This window comes from Strigops habroptila, chromosome 9 (assembly GCF_004027225.2).
Source record: "Strigops habroptila isolate Jane chromosome 9, bStrHab1.2.pri, whole genome shotgun sequence".
Taxonomy (NCBI): domain Eukaryota; kingdom Metazoa; phylum Chordata; class Aves; order Psittaciformes; family Psittacidae; genus Strigops; species Strigops habroptila.
In genome coordinates, this window is record NC_044285.2 from 37,241,637 (window position 1) to 37,263,003 (window position 21,367).

At 39.5% G+C, this 21,367-nt stretch overlaps 1 protein-coding gene and 1 long non-coding RNA gene across 8 annotated transcripts in view; one reads left to right on the forward strand and one right to left on the reverse strand.

The window, feature by feature from the left end:
• DACH2 (dachshund family transcription factor 2) overlaps positions 1-7,033 on the forward strand; it is a 293,462-nt gene extending 286,429 nt beyond the window's left edge. Inside the window, 1 exon segment of the mRNA XM_030497302.1 lies at positions 6,164-7,033. Within this exon segment, the coding sequence (XP_030353162.1) occupies positions 6,164-6,201 (38 nt within the window). The 3' untranslated portion in view covers positions 6,202-7,033.
• LOC115612700 overlaps positions 1-21,097 on the reverse strand; it is a 30,933-nt gene extending 9,836 nt beyond the window's left edge. For 3 of the 7 annotated variants that reach the window (XR_003993121.1, XR_003993115.1, XR_003993120.1), the window contains exons 1-4: positions 18,488-20,144; positions 17,506-17,587; positions 10,590-10,787; positions 3,050-6,157 (exon numbers count right to left, since the gene is read on the reverse strand). This is a non-coding gene — a long non-coding RNA (uncharacterized LOC115612700). Of the gene's footprint in view, positions 1-2,865; positions 6,158-10,589; positions 10,788-17,505; positions 17,588-18,487 lie in introns of all 7 variants that reach the window. The other 4 variants (XR_003993116.1, XR_003993119.1, XR_003993118.1 and 1 more) reach the window with 4 other exon arrangements.
• Between the last annotated feature and the right edge of the window lie 270 nt (positions 21,098-21,367).

Genomic DNA, 21,367 nt, shown 5'->3' on the forward strand with positions numbered 1-21,367 from the left:
AGATTGACTTAACTTCACTTCGAGACCTAAAAGCCCTCTCAGTTTCTCAGATTCCCTGTTTGCACATTACAGCAACAGCTCCTTTAATTAATTAGCATGAACAGCAGTAACATGAACTGCTGAACAGAAAATAACATCATTTTATGATCGCAGGGAGACTTCTCCTTTTGCATGTTTATACCTTAGTTAACTTTTGTATTACTATATTTCATTGTTAGGGGATATTGGAACAATCAGCAAAGCAATGTTATCTTAAAAAAATTTTAAAAAATAGATGTTACCATAATACTTGATGATAATCATTTACAAAAACCAAGACTCCAAATTTCAAGGAGGAGGCAGCAGCACAGGCAGCCTGACTTTCCAGGGGTGAAAATGGAGTTCAGAGGAAACGTGGTTCACTGAACCTGCAGCAGGAGGGGGACCCAGCGTGGCTGCTGCTGCTGTTGTTTGTGAAATAACCTGGCAGAGATTTAGCACAAAAACTCTCAGTAACCGTGAATAACTTGTTATTTTCCTCTGTTTGCCAAAGATGAAGGACTGCTGCAGTTTGGAACATATTTGGGGTTTTATTATTTAGAAAACTGGGCTATATTTTTTCAATATTATGGTATAACCTGTCAGTTTTCAAATCCAGCCAGTGGTAAAAAGGGGAGAGAGGGACAGAAGAGAGAGGAGTAGGGTTTTTAAGAGGTTTAACAACTTTGTTACTGTATCAAATGATACCTCCAAATGCTGCAATCCACTGAAATCAACCACACTACTGAATTTCAGAGTACTCTAGAATTGTAAGAGAGAAACTCAACAAGCTTGGAAATTACAGTGCTATTGTCTTGGTCTTGCTTTCACTGGAAAAAGTGTTCAGGCACTTAGAATTTTACATAAGAAAAGACCAGAGCGCTGTGATTAGAAACTCTTGAGATTAAACTAACCAGAGGCCTGGTATTTTCCTTCAAAGCAAGTTCTTTGCTGTCTTTTTTGCTTGAATTTTAGGCCACCTTCTTCCCATCCTGCTCTGGATGCTCTGACTTACGAAACCTCTCCTAGTTACCTTGTGCTGTGTCATATTGCAGTGTTTCTAGAAAATCTCTTTTGAAGTTCGTGTGCCATTACCAGACTGCTGTATCCATGTGCACACTGGCCACGCGCTGCTGAAAGCCCTTGCGTTAGCTGCTCACCAAGACAAGGTCCCTCTATAACTCATCATAAGATCACTGCGCTGACTGCATGGCTGGCCTGCTGCTGATGCAAATGTGAAACATTTAAACATTATGCTTTAAAAACAACAGTATTGCTGATGTTGGTTGCAGTGTTAGTTCTACTTTTGGCACACTCTTCCTCTGACTCTCTCCCTCTCTGTAAGCTCATACACACACATGCGAGGGAGGAAGCTGAGATTTTGAGATTTACTGGAAACAAAAGGTGGGTAAAGGTTTCCCCAGGAAACTCTTGAGTGTGAAAGTCCATACCTTTCAATTCTTACAAAGGGCTAAATCATTTATTCAATAATTCAGTGTCAGTAGGCTTGAGTATTTTCTAAGCAGGAACCACTATGTTATCGCCCTGTCTTCTCTACTGACAGTGGCAATCCAGCATCTGCATAGTTTGTATTCAGTGAACATATTCTTGTCCTTGGCTGTTGTCACTTATTAGAAATCCTGTTTTCTGTACAAATTTTTAGGTCTATTAATGTGGATGTGGAAATATTTGACAGAGGTGACTCAGTAGTTCTAAGCACAAGAAAAGAAGAGAAGACCCTCCAGACACAGTGTGCCGCACTGATGGCGCCACGGCCCTGCCTGCTGTGGGAGGAGGGGGAGGCAGCTCAGCCAGCACTAGGCATCAGGGACTGCAGAGGTGGAAAAGAGAAAGAGCGGTAGATTAAAAGAAAGCAAACCATACTTTGTTAGTACAGAAGCAGCAACTGTTCACTGGCTTCCATGAGTCTAGATGAAACTGCTCTGTTCATGGGCTGGTGTTTTTTCTCTTTCACTGCTCAGTTTGGAAAACAGATAATGGAAGGGAAAAGTTTTGCTGCACAACAACTAATAGGCAAAGGAAGTCAGTTTTAACCACTGTTGTCATTCGGCTGAGTGAGTAGCCCAAAACCATGAGAACTGCCTGCAAGCCAGGTCTTTTTTTTTTTTTTCCCATGGTAGTGAAGGGATCCTTTGCTGTGTTTGTTTGTTGGAATTGCTGTGGTCCTTAACCTCACAGAAGAGCCTGGGTGCAGCCTCCTTCCAGACCGGCCAGCACTCCCCACCAAGAGGGGTAGGGAAAGAGGGGTTTTGAGGGATGACAGCCACAGGAGAAGAAAACTGTTTTCTGATTTTACTTTTGCTTTCTGCAAAATAAGAGGCTGGTTCAGACTAATTTGCCCCAGCTTTGTAAGTCAGATTTATTGTTATGGCATTGTATTTTCCATGTGCTGCTGCATCCAGAGCTTGGCGTGGCTCTGATCTGAAATGCTGACTCTGTATAGCCTAGGAAGGGCAGAGAGCTCAGCTCCTGCCCAGCACACCTGTGGTATCGTGTAAGACTGTGGTTCAACCCTCAAGCAGGACCTGTGCAAAACCTCTGAAAGCACAGGTCCGGTGCATGGCTGCTCTTGGGTCTGCAGAAACAGCCACCTCTGAGCTCCACTGAACTGCTACGTTTAGCAGCTCCTCCTTCCTCTGCATGGGCAAAGGGGAGGTTCAGCTTATTTCATTTCTGCTACCCATGTTCTCTGCAACACACAGTGCTAGGTTTTATTTTTTGAATTGCATGAATAATTTACTGATCAAACAAGATCTATCTTTGTTTCCTCACTACGTAGCAGATCCCAAATGTCGTTTCTCCAGTGACTTTCCCCTCCCAAGGTACCTGCACAGTCCCCAGCCGTAGCCGTGTCGGTTGATGGCAGCTGCCGGCTGCGCTGCGGTGCTCCCCATGCTGGAGGGATTTGCGCAGCAGCGTTCCCGGGCGCAGCGCTGCGTGCGGGCTGTGAGGGTACATGTGCACATTCTGGTTTAAAATAGTTTTATGGAAATACAGCTCAGTTACTGACCGAAAGGTATTACAGACAAAGCCTCACAAAGGAGCCAGGAAATTCAGAGGTGCTGGATAGGCTGCAAAAAAAGGAAAAAAAAAAGTTAATAAATGTGCAGATGATAATAATTGCTTTTGGATTTGTCCTTTATACACACATTAAACCTTGAAAGAAAGAGAAGAGCAATGATATTGTTGCTAAAAGAGTGTGCAAGAGATGAATGTTGGTCCCTGGACTAACAGCTCAGGAAAGGCACCACCATCCTGAGGGAAAATTACAATTACTAACAAAGGCTCTAGCTCACTGAGAAACTGAGATCTTTACTTCTTTACTTGTCTTGTACATTGTGAAGGGGAAAAACAATCCTTTCTAAATGTCTTGCTTATTAAGCCAGTCATGCATTTCACTGTAGGCTGTAAAGCAGTATAACATGCACAGGGGGCTCATAAGCATATTTAGTGTTAGGGAATATCATTTATACAGTTTTTATATTGTCAATATTACCCCTAGAGAATGAAATTAGGCTTTAAACTACTGTAAATCTACGCTTTTGCTCACCTTTGTATAATCTCATTTTTTATTAGAATGAAGCCCACATAAATGAATATTTGATTAAGGGATAAACGTAATAAAAGAATACATTTATTGCACACAGATTTATTCAGATCTTTGCTATATAATACAGTAAAATGCTATAAAATGGTATGTAGCTTGCAGTCAGCCACACTGAGGAGATAGTGAATATTCTTCAGGAAAGATCTGACACCATGGCATTGTCTTTCCTGTGTAAGTGGTAGCACAGATGCTCCTAACATGTTAACTGCTCAGGGGTGGTTGCTGTATGACGTTGTTTGTTAATGCCATGGAGTTCAGTTTATTGCACAGCAACAAAAAAGTACTTTAATTTCTGGAGAATAATTGAGAGCTTTATAAGAAAGGAAATATTTAACTATGCGCTGTTTACTGATCAGTAATACTGCCTGCGTGGTTGCACTCTGCTTGAGCTTTGGCATTTACTTTCTCTCTTCCAGGTATTCCAGATACCTCCATTGGACTTTCCTTGAGAAATAAAGGGAATAGGAAGGAAACACTGAAACCTGTTCCAAAGTTTAAATAGTCAGTCCATGAGCCTGCAGCACCTTCGATGACCAACTCCCACCTTAGTCTGAAAAACAGTTTTTAAAATACAATAAAAATATCAATAATTAAATATCTCTATATATTACTGACCTGTAGTGATCCCATTTTTTATAAATCGCTTCCTTGAATGCACATCCAGATTCCTCCCCTCCTCTTTGCAGACAGAGTGAGTCCTTGTAGCACACACAGCACAAACATGCACACGTGTGTGGTCTGTGCCTTAACTGCCCTTGTCTGTACAAATACCAAGTGTCAAACGTATCAGAAGATGCAGCTGACGCCCAGTGCCCATCTGAATAGCATCAAGTGCCTAATTTCTGCTGACTTCCATTGGTATTACACAGACTAATGGGATCCCACCAGCGTAGGTGGCCAGGCCAGAGATGCTGTCGTACGTCTGGGGAGTGGGCGTCGGGTGCCCAGGACATGCAGTGCTCTGGGTGCCTCTGTACAGAGTGCCCGCAGGGGTGCTGCTGCTCACGAGACACACACTGTGGCAGAATGTCACTACACAGACATGTTCTTCTGAGGGCAGCCATGCTGACCTGCAGATTCTGTTAGAATTAGAACTTTAATACAGGCTGGATCACCTACAGCCTGCAACAGGAAGAAGTCGTGTGCAAATTCCCAGTAATCAGAAGGAAAAAAAAGAAACATCCCCACAATGTTCAATGTTTGCATTTCTGCTTTACCCCCCTCTCCAGGCTTTAATATTTACCCCCTAAAAGTTTAAGGCAATAATTTTAATTAGCCAAAGGCCTGAAACTAATTTTAGTCCCTCCTTTGGAGGTTCCCATGCTCCCAACTGTTCCTCTGGAGATGTTATGGCCCTGGCTCTTCCGATCTTTATTCTTGTTTACATCCAAAATACATATTAAATCATCTCTGTTTGGAAAGTCTGAGCCTCCTTAAAACCACAAAACATTCAATTACTAATTAGCTGTTTCCTGTTCCTAATGAAGTGAACATGTCAGATTTGGATTAAAATTCAGCTACTGCTCTCCTCTGTTTATGGTTCCAGATGTTTTTGTTTTATCTAGGAGGTTACTTTGACAGCTACTGCTAAATGATAAATCACTCATATTATAGCTGAAATGCATTTTGAAATTGAAATGTGGCAAACTTTGAGATTGCTCCAAGGATCAGTGTCAGTTAGCAGGTCAATACTTGTTCTTTCCTTATGAGTGTTCAGTATTGGCATATGTAAAACAGTAATGGGAGAGATGTCAACATTATACAAAATGCTTCTCAATATTATCATTTTGCTATCTTCTTCAAGATCAGTACTTGCGGGTTTAGCTGGGTGAATTCATGATTCATTGTAACAAGAATATGGATTCTTGTTAGCTTTAGTTTCTGTAGGCATTTCCATATGTATTTTTTCTCTGGGCTTAAAGTTGCTTAATGTGAAAAATCACAGTTGATAGGTACTATAACTAGAATATTTTTATGAAAGAAATAAGTGGCTTTCTACTTATTTCCCTAAATAAAAATAATTGTAAAAAGAATGTGGTGGTTTCTGAAAGAAAGAACAGTTTTCCAAGAACAGATACTGATTTACTTCTATTACATTTTTTTTAATGCAATTTTGATTTAAGACACTGTTCCCTAGAAGGTTTTGTGCATATACTAATGTCATGTTGTAAAGCTGGTGCCATGTTGCTCAGTCTCTTACAGAGGCATTTGGTACAACACCGGCTGCCTCCTGAAAAAAAAGAAGGAAAATGAGCATTCCATTAAAAAGCAAATGCCATAAAGGGAAAAAATCCAACTCAGAGTATTTACAGCCTCAACTCCTCAGATGGTGCTGGGCAAGCGCCACTAGAAACAAGGCTGGTGGTGGCTGGCTTCTACCACTTACAGATCTGATAATTTGGCTTCAGGGAAAAATAGTCCACAAACAAATGAGGAAACTCACCTGAGTTTCAATTAATCATAAAAGCTTCACTGTGTAACTGACTTTTTTCTTCTCCTTTTTTTTTCCCCCTGCAGAAAACAGAACATACATCAAACCTACTATTATGTACTGAAGGAAACACCTATTGTTGAAAAATGTGTAATGACCACTATTTGAAGACTATATAGTTGATGAAAAACGTCCCTTCGCAACCTTTGATGCCTTCAGTACTGTGTGAAGAACAGGATTTGTAGCATGAAACTTGAAGGACAATTTCAAGCAATTTACTGTTGCTGCATCAAAAACTGCCCTATTAGAAATACTGAGACTTTTTACAAGCTTACCATACCAAACCAAGCCTGTTGCAACAGATCATTTTTAGGTCCCCGGAGCTAGAAAGGAGTTTTAGTATTTTTAAGCACATACAGGAATTATTCCCCCTTTCTCCCCCAAAAAGAACTTTTTTTTTTCTCTAAGGAGGTAGCTATTACTGTATAGCGATGGCACAATGATTTTAAGCCACAAAGGTCCTCACTGGCTGTACATCATACAAGTCCAGTTTATCACTGAAACTGTTCAACATGGAGCTGTTTCGATTGTGTTTATAAATTAAGCTTTGTTTACTGAAGCAGATACTCGATATATATTACGTTTTAAAAAGAAATGTGTGTACATTTTTTAAAAGAATGATGTAAAAATTGTCCTTTCATTAGATGACCAATTCAAAAGTGTGAGCTAAACCCTAATAGCTGACGTAATATGAGGATTATAATTGATGCTTTTTTTATGCTCAGTTCAGCTTGGCTTTTGGTCTTTTAAGATGGAAAAATGAATATGCAGTAGAGTGTTAGATAATGGAAACTTTTAAGTATGGTTTCTCTGTTGTACCATATTAAGTTAAAGTACACATTCTTTGTTAAAAATGTTCTTGCTAAAAATACAGTATTAAACATTTTTTTGTTTGACTTTGGAAATCTTTTAAGATTTTTTTTTTTTTACTGTGAATTCCCATAGTTGCTGTACTCATGCAAAACAGTATTTTGCACTATTAAAAATACTTGAAGTAATTACTTAATAAAGAGGGTGGGTTGGTATTAAACATTTTCCTAATTATTTTATGTTCCAAATTCTGACCTTTGCAACTGAAACATGCCTTTCTTACAGTCCGTGACCGAAATCTGGTCTGAGCCAAAAGTGGGATTCAGTGCTCACCTGCTCCCTCCCCGCTGCCATTCAGGGGTCAGCAGCACAGTGCTTATTTACCTCCAGACTCAGGCTTATATACGCATTATGTTTACACACACTCTGAATTAAATCACTGTCACTTAAAAACAAACAAAAAGCCCCCTCCTTTGAATAGATCTATGGGGAATATATTTCCTATGATTATATATACTACTATCTATGTCCATATGTACAGCATTCAAAAGTTCTTTTATCACTAGATTTTTTTTCTGGTTAATGGACTTTTGCAGACATTAAAGTGTAGCTTCAAGCTCTTCTGTGTAATACAGCAGAATGGAATCAGCTGATTTTTCATTTTTGAACAAAATATTTTAAGTTTAGCCAGGTGTCAGTTCCAGAAAACGTTGGCCTCTGTTTAACATGTGATCAAACTCATTATCAGAATAGTCTTCCAATGTACAAACATGGTTTATTCCCTATAATTTTTATAGTAAGCATTCTAATAACTGCATTAATCACACTGCTATTGATCAAATAATCAAAAATGGAATGATACAAAGAAACAGCTTTAGGTATGTGAGTCCTCCCACGCTCTTAATAAAATCTCATGTGTGAGTGAAACACTGCACCATCTGAACTTAAATTCTACCTTTGGCCATTTAATTTTAGTTGCTGTTCCATTGGGATTCTCTGAAATGAAGGTTGGGCTGTATTTCTAAATCTTATTTTTAAAGAGGACTTGAAACTGTCCTTGGGATACTGCAGCATTTCTGACTGCCCCAACTCTGGTATCGCTCCTGTGAATTCAGATTTTGAAGAGAGCTCTCTGGTGAGTTACCCAAGGTTGTGCACTCTGGAAGACTTACAGTAACTAAATAGTTCATGCTGATGAAATGGTTGCAGTTTTGTTTTTTTCTTTACTCTCCATAAATGCTATTTTAGCATTTTTTTTCCCCTCAATGGCTGATCTACATTTCCTAAGGCTGCACTGATAGCGTGTTGATGAGCACTTCATTGATTTCTAATTTGCCCTTCCCAGAATAGTTTGAAATGTCAAAGTCCTGGCAAATGAGATTTAGGAAACTGATAAACTTCAGAGACTGAATCTGTTGCTGAGTCCTTACTAGGGAGCTCCTGATGAATATTGACAAACTAAGACACTGCGGGTTTTGTGTGTCAGCTCACACTGAGTGCACTTGTAACTAACACTGCGTGATGGAGAAACATATTCCAGCCAGAACAAGCAACAGTTTGGCCAATTGCAACTGAATAGTTCATATAAAAATGCGGATTTTAGGTTTGTGGGTTTTGGTTTGGTTTTTTTTTTTTTTTTTAATTTCATTTTACTTCCTATCATCTTCTCAGAAATTTTCCAAATGACACCCTCCTGCATAGGGATCTGGTGGTGAGTTACGCTGACCCAAAACCTTGCTGTCGCTGTTTCTGGCTTGTGACTCTGCAGCCCAGGGGCACAGACTGAGCAGCAGTCACAAACTGCAGTGCTCTGGCTCAGAGCACGTCCTCTGCCCACCCAACACGCAGCCAGTTGGGGTTAGGGCTGGCAGGACAGGGGATTTTTATCTATCTCCATACAGTGTAAAAAGCCTCAGTGTAGACTTTGTGTAGTTCCAGGCGCTGCAACTGAGCAAAAAAGGCAAGAAAACAAGGAAGTTGCTTTCATGTCATATTTTCTAGGTCTCTGCTGATCTTGTCATTCAAAGGTGAAGGAGATGGGATTGTTCACTCAGAGAAGAGAAGACTGACTACAGGAAGAATTAATTTGTCTTTCATAGGTAAAATTAAGCTATAAAGAGCTGGAAAGTAACCAACATTCCCTGTCCTCTGTGGTTCCATGTCCAGCACAGGGCTGCTTTCAGAAAGCTGCGTAACCCCACGATCTCATTCCTGCCTGGGGCTCAGGCACCCAGACACAGGCAGTGGTGAGCTGGTAGCCCCAGAGGGACATCGCCTCTTTGAGGTTTTGTCTTGGGGGTTGGTTTTTTTGAGATGAAGAAGCCTGAGAAGAGCAGGACTTCAGCTGTCTTCCCTGGCTCTCAGCACCTCCTAGAAGTGGCGGAGCAGAGGGACACTGCAAACCCATTCTGATGCAGTGCATGGGCTGCGGGACACTTAGCTGAGGATGGGTGTTTGCAGGCTGGGGTGCTCTGCCAAGGCTGGGATGCAGCACCCACAGCCCCTCTGCAGCGGCCTCGGGGGCGGCTCCAGTTCCCTACAAAGCATCTCCTTCTTTGTAAATTGCTGCTGAAATGGTGTTATGCCAATGAAGTGGGTGTTAGCTGGACACAAGGTGATCTTGGCTAAATGCAGGCAAGTTAATGGAGGATATTTCAGCAATTTTATGAATCTCGTGTAATGCAGACCACTATCATCATAAACCAAGAGAATCAATAGTGACCAATCTCAATTTAAAATCTGGCTCTATAGTAATACACAGCAAGAACACTCTCCCTTGGAAATGCATGGCTGTGCATTAAAAGCGGAATGCAGGTTTAAGTAATTGCTAGCTACAAGTAAGTGGCGCATTAATGTATTTATTTACAGGATATTTTTGGTAACATAACACAATGTGGGCTAACCTGAATTGTTACAGATTTCCTTCATGTCCTCAGCTGAGCTCTGCAACAGCTCCTGTACGTGTGTGTGCACACGTGTGCATGGACTTACTTAGCCCTAAGCTACAGGCATGGTAAATCCCAGCCTCGCTGGCCCTGGGCTGAGGATCTGTTACCTCTGGCAGTAATACTGGTAGAAAGCCTTTCCGCCTTCCTGCTGCATCCTGCCTGCACTGCTGTGCCTTGCTGGGGTGAGGTGCGACGGAGAGGGAAAGGGATTTACAGAGGGGTTTTTTAAAGCCAGGTTATGTGCTACCATCTTTTATATACACTACAAACATTTAGGCACATATAAAATCACTACTAATAAACATTTTTACTTTAGTTCTGTCTGCAAATAAGGGTGTCTTTGATGACTTGAGGCTGGGATGGAAGGGGAGGAAAAGGCATTTTTATAATGATGCATTTAGAGCTGTTATGAATTACTACAGTTTTATATTTGTACAGCAAAAAAATCAATTTAAATGACCCAATTCAGTGAGAAGGTTTTGCTGTAATTGCTCACCTTCGTGCTCTCTCAAAGCTCTAAGGGCTGCCCTCGCTTCTTGACAGGAATTCTGTGGGTAGTGTCTGCCCAACTAACTGTGGATGTTACCTCTAAGAGCAACCTAGCTCTGTGCCAACATGGCTGGGACAGCCTCTATGTTTAATACGGTTATTATCTTTAAAAACAACAATTTCAGATGGGTTAGGCCATACATACCTGCTGCTCCTGGTAACACAGCAAGTGCCCAGTATGCTGGAATAAATTTTGGGTGGTCAAAGGGACGGTGGAGATGAAACAGCCAGAGAAGTAGCAAGTTCATATTCAATGATACAAAATTGGCCCAGCTCTAATTAATCACTGTGTGCTTCCATCAGCCAACAGTCAGACAGATGTACTTATTTTTCACCAACAAGTCTGAAATAAGACAATAGTAATTTTGAATTGTTAGGCGAAGACATGATTTTGTCATAATAAAATTTGCATCACAGTTCCTTCATAACAAACATTGCAGTGCGATACATCTTCTATTAGTGGGATTAAGAGTGCTTTCACAGTGCCCAGCCTTACATAAACATCATGCATTGAGTGGTCGAGTGTCACAACAGCACGTGCATGTACGCGTGGACCACGCTACAGACGCCTTTGGACTGTGCCAGGGGCTGTGCTGCTGGAGAGCCAAAGAAGTGGTTGGGGTCACAGTACACTGACCCTGTCTTTGGAGCGCTGAATACACTCACGGAGAGCCTGCATAGTTCTTGTTTTGGGATCTGGGCCTTGCCTGAAGCTTTAATCTTATTACCAAAAGGCCACATGCCTAAAATGAATTGTTCCCCCTTCCACCAAAGCGGCCAAACAGAAAGGAAAAACATCAGCATTAAATGAAACAAGATGAATTAGCTAAAAAGACAGAATAAACAGGAATGAAAAATAAACTTTAATTTGCCCCAGTGCCACTAGGATTTGGCATTTAACTTTAATCATATGTTTCATTCTGTATCAGGAAGAAATACCTGGTTCGTGTTTCCCCTGATGATTTGTGCCATTAGCAGAAAATATGTTTATTCCCAGAGCTGTGCTGCCATCAGTTGATGATGCTGGGGCACTTACAGAGATGTTTTAGCAGGAAAAAGGCTTTATCATTCATAACATTATTTTGGAACAATATTTTTATTTGTGGACCAGTCCAAAGCAATTCCATATAAATTGTTGCATTCTCTCCCTTGGTGTCAACTGGGAGGGTGAGGGGGTAGAGGGCAACCGCATCCCAAAAAATAAGAAAGCACAAAAAAAGCTGGTAACTTGAGTAACAAGGAACAAAATCCCTATTGGACCTTTTTTTTTAAATAGTTCTATAAAACTGGTGAAGACAGAAATGGTACTTGGAGATCTCTGGTGTCGGATCAGTGCTTTGCATTTTATGTGATCATTTACACCTGTGCAAAGTAAGTATTTGATAGCATTTGGCAGCTGATTTATTAGTATTTGACACCTATATTACAATGTCGAAATGACTCTACAATGTGCAAAGCAGTGGAAAAAACACTGATTCCTTTCATGGATTTTTCCTGGTAGTTTAATACTGAGATTCCATTCCAAAGGAAAAATGAATTCCTCACACCCTGATTGTAATTCTTTATTTCTTCTAATATGTGTTATATTCAGCTCATACCAGCTTGGAAAAAAAAAGGGGGGAGAGGGAGGGAAGGAGAAAAGCAAAAAGCAGTTGTGTTTAATTCACAGACCTGATTCACAGGCGCGGGCTCTGAAACCAAATCAAAACCAGGCCACGCTCATAATACTGCAAGGAGTCACAGACGTCTGCTATTGTGATGAGAAACACTGCGGCACTGAGACTCCTGGTTTATAACGGAGCTGGTAAGTAAATTGTGTATTTTTTGATAGTTAATAGTTTTTCAAATAAACAGAAATTTTCACCAAATGAAAGTTCCGTTTTCACTGGAATTATTTTTGGCTTCTTCAAAGCAAACCCTCCAGAAACTCCAAAGCCGTGGTATTTCTTTTTCACTGTTTTGAAGACAGGCAGTAACAGACTCTGTTCAGGATCCATATAAGAAAGAAGGGATTGATCAGTTTAATACTGTCTGGAATGTGGGGGACTATGCGGGTTTAGCATTATTAAAATAGTTTCACTCAGTGGAAAAAAAAAAAAAAAAAATCAATGTCAGCAATATCACCTTTGCATAAAGAGTTACAGGAGCTCTGATTTACAAAAAGAGTAACAGACCCTACACCCCTTCCCTCCCCCCTTCCCCAGAAATCAAGCCAAATAAGAAGGCTCACGAACGCAGTAAAAAGATAGTCTAATTTATGCTATACAATTTGTCGAGCACGCAATTATTTGAAATGCAACTGCCAATGTTATGTGTTGACAGGATGTGATATCTTAATGAAAATAATAATACTGTTTGCTCATCTGGTACCAGCCCCATTTCAAAAAGAAAAGCCTCTCAGATTTCACACATCACAGTAGCTTTTCCAGCTAAAATAATGTGGTAGCTAGTGTAGCATGAATAAGTTAAGTATCTGTGAAGTTCATGGACTGGTGAAGAGAGAGGACCAATTTGCCAGGCTCTGAATTACTGACAGACTGAATGACCCATGTCTAGTCTTGTCACGTTACTTTACATTACACATTGTAACACAATCCAGCAGAACATAACCTGGAAAAAAATTACTTCAGCACTAGATTGCAAGATTTTCAAGGTTGCAAGTGTTTGATTGTCACAGGGCCCACATTTTCTAGATCAATTATAGAAGCCTTTCGCTGGCACCTACAGATAAGGTGAAGAAAGTAACCATTAGCTTTACCATCGCTCTGAATTAAACTCTCCCTGTTTACCAGGGTGTAGCTTTTGGTCTACACAAGTTACAAAGAAATCAAAGCTCCTAACGCTCATTGTGGCTGCCCTTTCTCTCTTCACAACGCTGGTTTTACTTCCAGTTCCTCGCTCGGAACAGCGTACCTAGCCAATTGTCATGAAAGGAAAGAGACAGCCTTAAATGGAAGTCAAAGGACAACAAACTTACTATTTTGAAACAAAAAAAAAGCAGGTAATTTTACTTCCACAGCATGACAGCTGTATCTGAGGGGGAGAGAAAGAAATGTAACTAAATGTTTATTTTATGTATCTTGCATCCAGTAATGATAGCAATGGGAAATAATTAAAGGTATCATTTGCTCAGTCTCAGGGAACGACTGATTTTCAGTGGTAGTGGTTCCAGTATAGTGCACCCCAGTACATAAGAGTTTACTTATTTTATAGCTGTGATTTAGAAACAGAGAGCTGACCCGGAGCTACTACTGATGGGATCTATCTGCTTAGGAATTTTGAAAATTGAAGATGGAAAGATAATGAAGATAACATCAGCTGCTGCAAATGGGCTCTGGTTATTTTTGACTTAAGTTTTATTAGGAATTTGAACATGCCATCCCTTCCTGATGAACACATCCACAGCCCATTAATGTCAATGAGAGTTATGCTTATATGGCAGAGAGAGCAGATCTTTTAGTTGTGCATGTCCAGACTGACACACAGCCTTGAGTTCTGTGCCTTACTCAAACACAAGTTAATGAGGATTTACTTTGCACTCTGTATTTCTATAAAAGTAATTTTTTTAAATAGTGTTATGGATTAATATTTACTTGACAGCCTTTGCATCATTTATTCCCTGGTTTCTATATTACAGTCTTGTAAGATAGAGAGAAGTAAATATTTACTCACTCTTCATGCATGCACTTTATTCTATCTAGAACTGTAGCCAGCTCTATTCATTGTGTTGCCTTTCGGCTAGATACTATAAAGGAAATTAATTGTTCTTAAACTCAGGTATGTGATAAATAGAAAAAAGAGAAGTTACCACTGACTCCTGTCCCCGTTTCACTACACGTGCCCCCTCCCACCCGCCTCCTCTGCCAACGGCGGGGTGTATGTGCATATGAGTGTGTAAAAATAAGATTACCTCAAGCTCATTACTGTCCACTGACAGGGTCCTGCTGTAAAAACTTTTGATGAATAGTCAGCATCTAATTCCTGAGCAATAAAAAAACCCTAAGTTGCTTGCAATCATTATTCCAAATGGAAAAATTAATTGTAAATAACTGGAAGTCAATTAAGACTGGGTTCTGCCGGGTAATGCAAATCTTTTATAGTTTTGTTTCAGTTAACTGCCTCATTAATGATTTATAGATGTGTATACAGCTGTGGGAACCATAGCATTATCTAATGCACTCAGAGAATAATTACATATGAAAAGAACTACACAGCTCAAGGGAAAAACTCAGAAATTACTTACTGCCTTAACTTCAACCATATTAAGATGCAAAGTGTTTGAAACCAACTGTGATGTTTTATCATATTCTTGAGGGTTTATATTCTTTTTAAAAAGGGAAAAGTAATTACTTCTAAAAAGTTATTTTTATACTTCAGTATTACACGGTATGCAAAAATCGAGACATCTCAAACTAAGAAGGTAAGCCACTTATTTACTATTTAAAAGCCTAAGTTATAAAACATTCCCATTCTCTTTTTGTGTCTGCTATACAGGAAAAAAGGATATTTCTACAGTTAAACAATTCATGGGCATATGCATGTGTCTCCCTGATAAACACAAAGCTAGAAGTAATTTTGGAGAGACTTCAGAAGTCATTTTCCTGGATACACACATATATTGGTGTTTGTTTTTGCTGACACTATTGTTTGAAGTTTGACGATGTTTTGGTAAAATATTCTTTTCTCTCCTGAAACTTGTTTCACTTCTACTAGGGCAGTAAACCTAAAGTTTGCACAATTTGCTACTTGTTTCTTATAAATTCTAATTCAGTAATAAACTGTTGTTGGATTTCTGGAAGCACCATAGGGGATCCTTTGATTTTAAGCCTGTTTTTCTTCTTTCTTCGAGCTGAAGCAGTCAGGGTCTTTCTCACCAAAATCAGGCATTTGACACCCAGAACCTTCCCTGAAATTTTGAACACTGTTGTAACACTGCAGATCCTCAGTCCAAAGCTTCTGGCATTGCTATGAGCAAATTCTCTGTCGCATGGCTGTGGGAACAGCACAGAAAAGCAGAGCTATCTCACCCTTCGTGCTCTGCCTCCCAGAATCATCTTTCATCTTCAGGCCTGAAGGAAATCACCATCCCATGCTTTTGTCCATAAAGTGACTCCAGGAAAATCAGGGTGATTGTGGTCAGCTGCTGATGGTTTCATCTGTTTCTGGCTCCCACTGTGTTTACTACCTACTCCTACTATGTTTACTACCTAGTCACTTTTGTGTTCCTTTGAGTTTCCCAGTTCCCTGGCTGTCACCCTGTCTCTCATTGAGTCTGGCTTTTCTTTGGTATTTCTCACTGTGGTGTTCGCAATCCACTTTCCTCATGCCTTGCTACCACTCTTTCCCCACCTTCAGCCCAACCAAAGACTGGTGGATTAAAGCACCCTTGCAGCCACCTTTTTCCCTGCTAGTGACACAGCACAGCTCCCAGAAGTTTCTTCTTGTTCCTCCTTCACCACATTCTTCAAGACTCTGCTCCCAACTCTCTCCTCCAGCCAGTGCTCTTGATGTGTTTGCTCAAACAGATGTGATGTGGTATGTCAGTGCTCCTTCTTACATGATGCATGATTTAGGGCAAGGAGCTTTCTTGCCATATATTTAGTAATATCCTGTAATATCCAGTAATAATCCTGGACCAGTTATCTGATTGAACTATGCATGGCTAGAGAGAGGCTGAATTATTTTTTATTTTGTCTACAGATGCTCAGGCTTTTACATAAAGCCTATAATTGTCCTGTATCACTTATTGCACAAATAATGTCAGCATATTTCACCAGCTAGGAAGAAAAAAAAGAAATCAAGCTGACATCCTTTTGGGGGGAGGTGGAGTGGGGAAAGGACACCAAAAACTAATTCTGTGATTTCACAGTGGCATTAAACCAGAAATGCCACTTGGCCACCAGATTGCTGCTTCAGGCCAACTGGGCTGTAGGATTAAATGGAGCACAGACACATTCAGTGTCCTGCTTGCTGTTTGAGAGCTTGTTCCTTGTAGAAGGATGCTCAGATGAAAATTCACAAGTTCTGTCTTTGCAGAAAATCTGTGGCATCTTTTGCATGCCTTTTAAAGAACAGGTTTACATGTTTATAATTATGCTTCTATGTTTCTGCTATCACTGAAGAAAATTACTTATTATAGATTTTTATCGACTCCAAGAATAATTCAGGTTGACGAGGTCTCAGGAGGTCATCTATTCCTACCTCCTGCTCAAAGACTTACACATCTACATCAGTCACCATGTGTGAAATTAAAATTAAGTCAAAAGCATGGGAATAATTTATTTGGAGATTTTATTGCCAGAGAATAAAATAGAAATAGACAATTGAAATAATTGTCATAAAATATTTGTAACTCTGCAGTTGCGTCTTAGCTGGTAATGAAACATTACGTTAATCTACAAGAACAAATTAATGGCTGCGATTCAAGTATCATTTAGCATTAGAAAAACATACTTTTAATTCTAAGCTTTTGAAGTTGCACTGAATAATCTGCACAAGGAACAACCAAATAAATCAAGACTCTGCAACCTGGAAAAGAAATTACCGAGACTTCATGAGACACAGGTTCATATAGTCATTACTGCCGCAAAGAAAATGACAAGACAATGACTATTCAGCAATTTAATACAAGAGATGAGGGCTATCAAATTAGAGTATCAGGGTAAAACAATAGAAGGAAGCAGTCCTTTTTACTGTGGGATCTCATCTGGAGAGCTATTGCTGGGGCGTTAGCTTACATCTGATCAAAAGATGATTCCACAAATTCAGAAACAGTTGTGTTTCTGTTCTGCAATTTCAAAGTATAAAAGCTTTGCAAGAAGAAACTAGATATGAATAAACGGTAAGCGAATTCAAGAAAGTTGACAAATACTGTTAGGACTGATGTATACAGGCACTGGCAAAGAACAAAGACATGGCACAACCTGACTTGCCTAAAGGCTGAAGAGGATGGGCAGTGGAAAGAGCAAAGAAAATGTGTAGAGAAAAGAAGGAAAAGGATGTGTTAAGAAGTGAAGTGATATGGTTCCTGTAGAGCTGGAAAATTTTAAAGCAGTGCTTACAGTTCAGCCTTCCCTTGCTGTATGCCAAGGTCTGCTTTTTGGAAATCCATGCAGATTCTCTCCTTTCAGCATCACTAACGGCCTGGACAGTGGGTTGCAGCCAGTTTGACAGCCAGTGAAAAATTAAGACAATAAACAAACATTAGCTAAAACCAAATAAACCCAACTCTATTAAAATGCAAACATTTGTTTCAAAGTTATTATAGTAAGAGAAAAATAGAGGAAACCAAAACATACTGCATCTTATAGCTACTCCTAACTCTGCTTTTTAAAAAATATTTACACACTTCTAACTGGAGAAAAGAGTGGGAAATTAGGCTGTGAACACCATGTACCAAAACATATCTTTCCCATGGTATGCATGAGAATTAAGACTGAGTCAGCTGACATGACGCAGATTAAAGTTACCAGTGACCACAACAACGGTGGTCATTGACAGTGGTGAGTTTAAATTGGCTTTTTGCTGCATGGTCTCTTCGGTCTTGCTGCTTTAGGAAGGTGGGCTAACTGTCCTGATGGGCAATTGATGAAAATCTCCTAATTACTCATGTGCAGTAAAGAGATGATATACCTGCATTGGCCAGGAGAATAATCCATGTAATTTAAATTCAAGAAGAGGGTATCTTAACTCTGTGCCTTTGTCCTTTCATTTTGTGCAGTGCCCAGAAACAAAAGCGTCTTTGGAGTCCCCATGTCCTGAATATCCTTAGCAGTTGTAATGAGAGGATGACAACAGTCAGGGATAGCAAGAATCCAAACCGCTGTCATATTAGTATCTCCTTGGTAATATTTCACTGAATTAAGGCATTTTTGTGTGTGTCCTACAAGCTATAGACAGGGCACACACACATCCATTTACGGAACGGGAAAGATGGAGATTGTGTGGGATCTGATGGGTTCTGCTGAGGCAAAGCATTACAGGGGCTCAAGCGCTAAAGCACAACTGTATCTAGAGTCAGGCATTCAAAAGAGAAATGCTTACCCAGCAGTATCTGTCAGCCTTCCAGGGCCCAGAGACATGAGGAAAAAAATGGATAAAGATATTTTAGAAAAATCCCCTGGGACCATCTCCCGTATTTAATAAGGAAAAGCACCTTCTGTGCAGCCAATAAAAGTTGAGTCTCTCATGAAGATTTATACCATATTACACACTGAAATTCAATGTACAACGATACCCTTGTGTATGCAGTTGTCAGAATAATAATCTTTGTCTGTCTGATCAACTTATATTTTATGCCAACAACACAGCATTTAATATTACATAGTTTCAGTGGAAGAAAATATATTTATTCATGCAACAACTTGCCCAGAAGCTTAAACAGACACAGTGGAAAAAAAAAAAATAAATAGCTTGGAGTTTTTACATTAACTTATGATCCACAATACAGATTTCTACACAATTTTAGCAATTTTATGCAGCAATATAAACTATGATTCTTAATCTAGTTTGTGAAACTGTCTCACTATTTTATACTGTCATGAGGAATAATGAGTTGGATATGACTGCTGAAGTTTGCTTTTGGCATTCTCCTGAAATGAGGAGACTAAAAATACAAATGGTAATCAACAGCTTTTTTCTATATTCTGCATTATCATATTCTGTGCTGTATTCTTAGGCTTTGTGTCTCAAAATATATATCAAGAAACACTTATAGAAAAAATGTACATGGACTCCCCCACAATCAAAGTACTCCTTGTCAGAAATCAGCATCTCTTGAGAAGAGAAAGTCTACCCACGATATAGAGCCTGTTCCAAATGGTGCAATGTTCTGCCAGAGAAAAAACTTAAGTGATACAGAAAAGCTCTGTTCTATGAAGATTCATTAAATTTATTCTCCTAACAGCCAGTGCAGAAAACTGACAGACTTTGAATGATTTATTGTTACCTTTTTAAAGGCATCTACTTTTTACCTTACATTAATTTTTCTTTATATAACAATACCTGACAAAAAAAGAAACCTGGGGACACAGCACCCCCCCTCATCACCCCAAACAAGCTAATGAAAAGACTGTATGTAGGATTGGGAAGAGGAATAAAAGAGGATGGTTGGTTAGAAATTCATCTGTAACCCAAGGTGTGCACTCAAAAAAAGAAACCGCACACTCAAAAAAGAAAGGGGTACCACAATCATGTAACAATAGTTCTTAAACTTCACTTAAAGTTAAGCTTACTGTTGCAGAGGAAAAGGCAAATTCTTGTGAGAGTGTAATACAGTGGGTAGATTGTTCACGGCTGGTGGACTTACACAAACCTTCAAATCCTCTGGCCAGGCTGCGTGCCTTTAGGGAAGTGCTGCCTGATAACCATTGGTGGCTATTACTGAAACTTTTCCAAAACTATGTGTTTGTTGCATCAACACACAATCGAAGTTGCTTTTTCCTCATAACAGGATGTGATATCAGTGCCTAAAGAAAGTGACTGATTCCAAAATACACACATGCACGTGCACACACACTCACACACACAGAGATAATTCTTAGGCAGGACGGAGTTACTGAAATTTGTTGGCCAAGGATTGGCTGTAGGTCTAACACATGGCAGATTCGGACAAGAGGAAACAGCCACCTACTGTCCTGTTAATTATCGTAACCTTCCTGTTTAGTTTTCTGTAGGCTAGTGTACATGTAAGAATTCATACACTAAGTCCATTTGTATGAAATAAAGTTCACATGTTTAAACACGGAAATAGATACCACATGACAGAAATGTGAATGAGAAAAACACACCTACACTATAGGAGTAGAAAAAAGCTAAAGGAGGACACAGACTAAGTCCTGCTTTGTGGTTTATAGGAATTTGTTTGCATAGAGCACATTTGGAGTGCTTTGATCAGATTAACTATTCTATATGAAAGCAAACCAACACTTCGAGCCTATGTTATATTGTCCCATGGGGAAAAAAAACAGTCGGTAACAAATGAGCTGGCCCCCAAAATAACTCAGACATTCCTGGATTGATAGTCTGACCCATTCCAAAGAGGTGCAAAAAAGCAAAGGAAAATCAAAGCATCCGAAAGCAGAAATGCCTCAAAGCATAAGAGAGACCTTGCCCAAGGCCAGCTCAACAAAGATCAGAGAAGGTATGCTGATTTACACCAGCTGAGGAGCTGGCCAGTATCTTTATGTTCTTGAGGCTCAGACTTTAGAAATATATTCAGTGAGTCATAGCCACTGCCTGAGAATTAGAAACGTAGATTGTGTTCAGTGTCCAAAAATAGATGTGATCTATTTTTATTGGCAAAGGAAAAAAAAATAGCTCCCTCCTTCCTCCACCAGAAATCTTCAAAACAGATCCACATGATACAGGTGTAAACTTCTAACCTGGAGCGTTCTATTTGTAATTCAGTCAAATGTACTTTTAAAATCTCTAAATGCTGACTAACACACCAGATTAATTACTATTACAGCAGAATTATGACTGATAGTATTGTATACGCACAAGATTTGAAGTTAAAATTAAAGATTATAATCTTAATTACATTATAGAATTTTCATTGAAGAACAAATGTCATTATTCAACAACTGTTATTACCTAAATATGTTTTTGGTTAGTGCTAGCTTAGTTAAACTGATGATTTAAAAAAAAAAAAAAAAAAAAAAGGGCAATTTTTTTTGTTTAAAAAGTATTCTACACATTTTAATGATTTATTTAAAAGTTTTCATACACTCCTATTAGCTTCCAAATATATACTGTGTACTATACTGTGACACACATATCTACATGCTGCAAATGTATTGCACATGAACATTTGTGCTTGTCTAACCAGGCACATTAAATTGAGCTACACAGACATGTGTCATGTATTCCCCTTGGTTCAAGCGTGCTGCAGCTACAGTAAAATTTCACCTGCCACTATTGCTT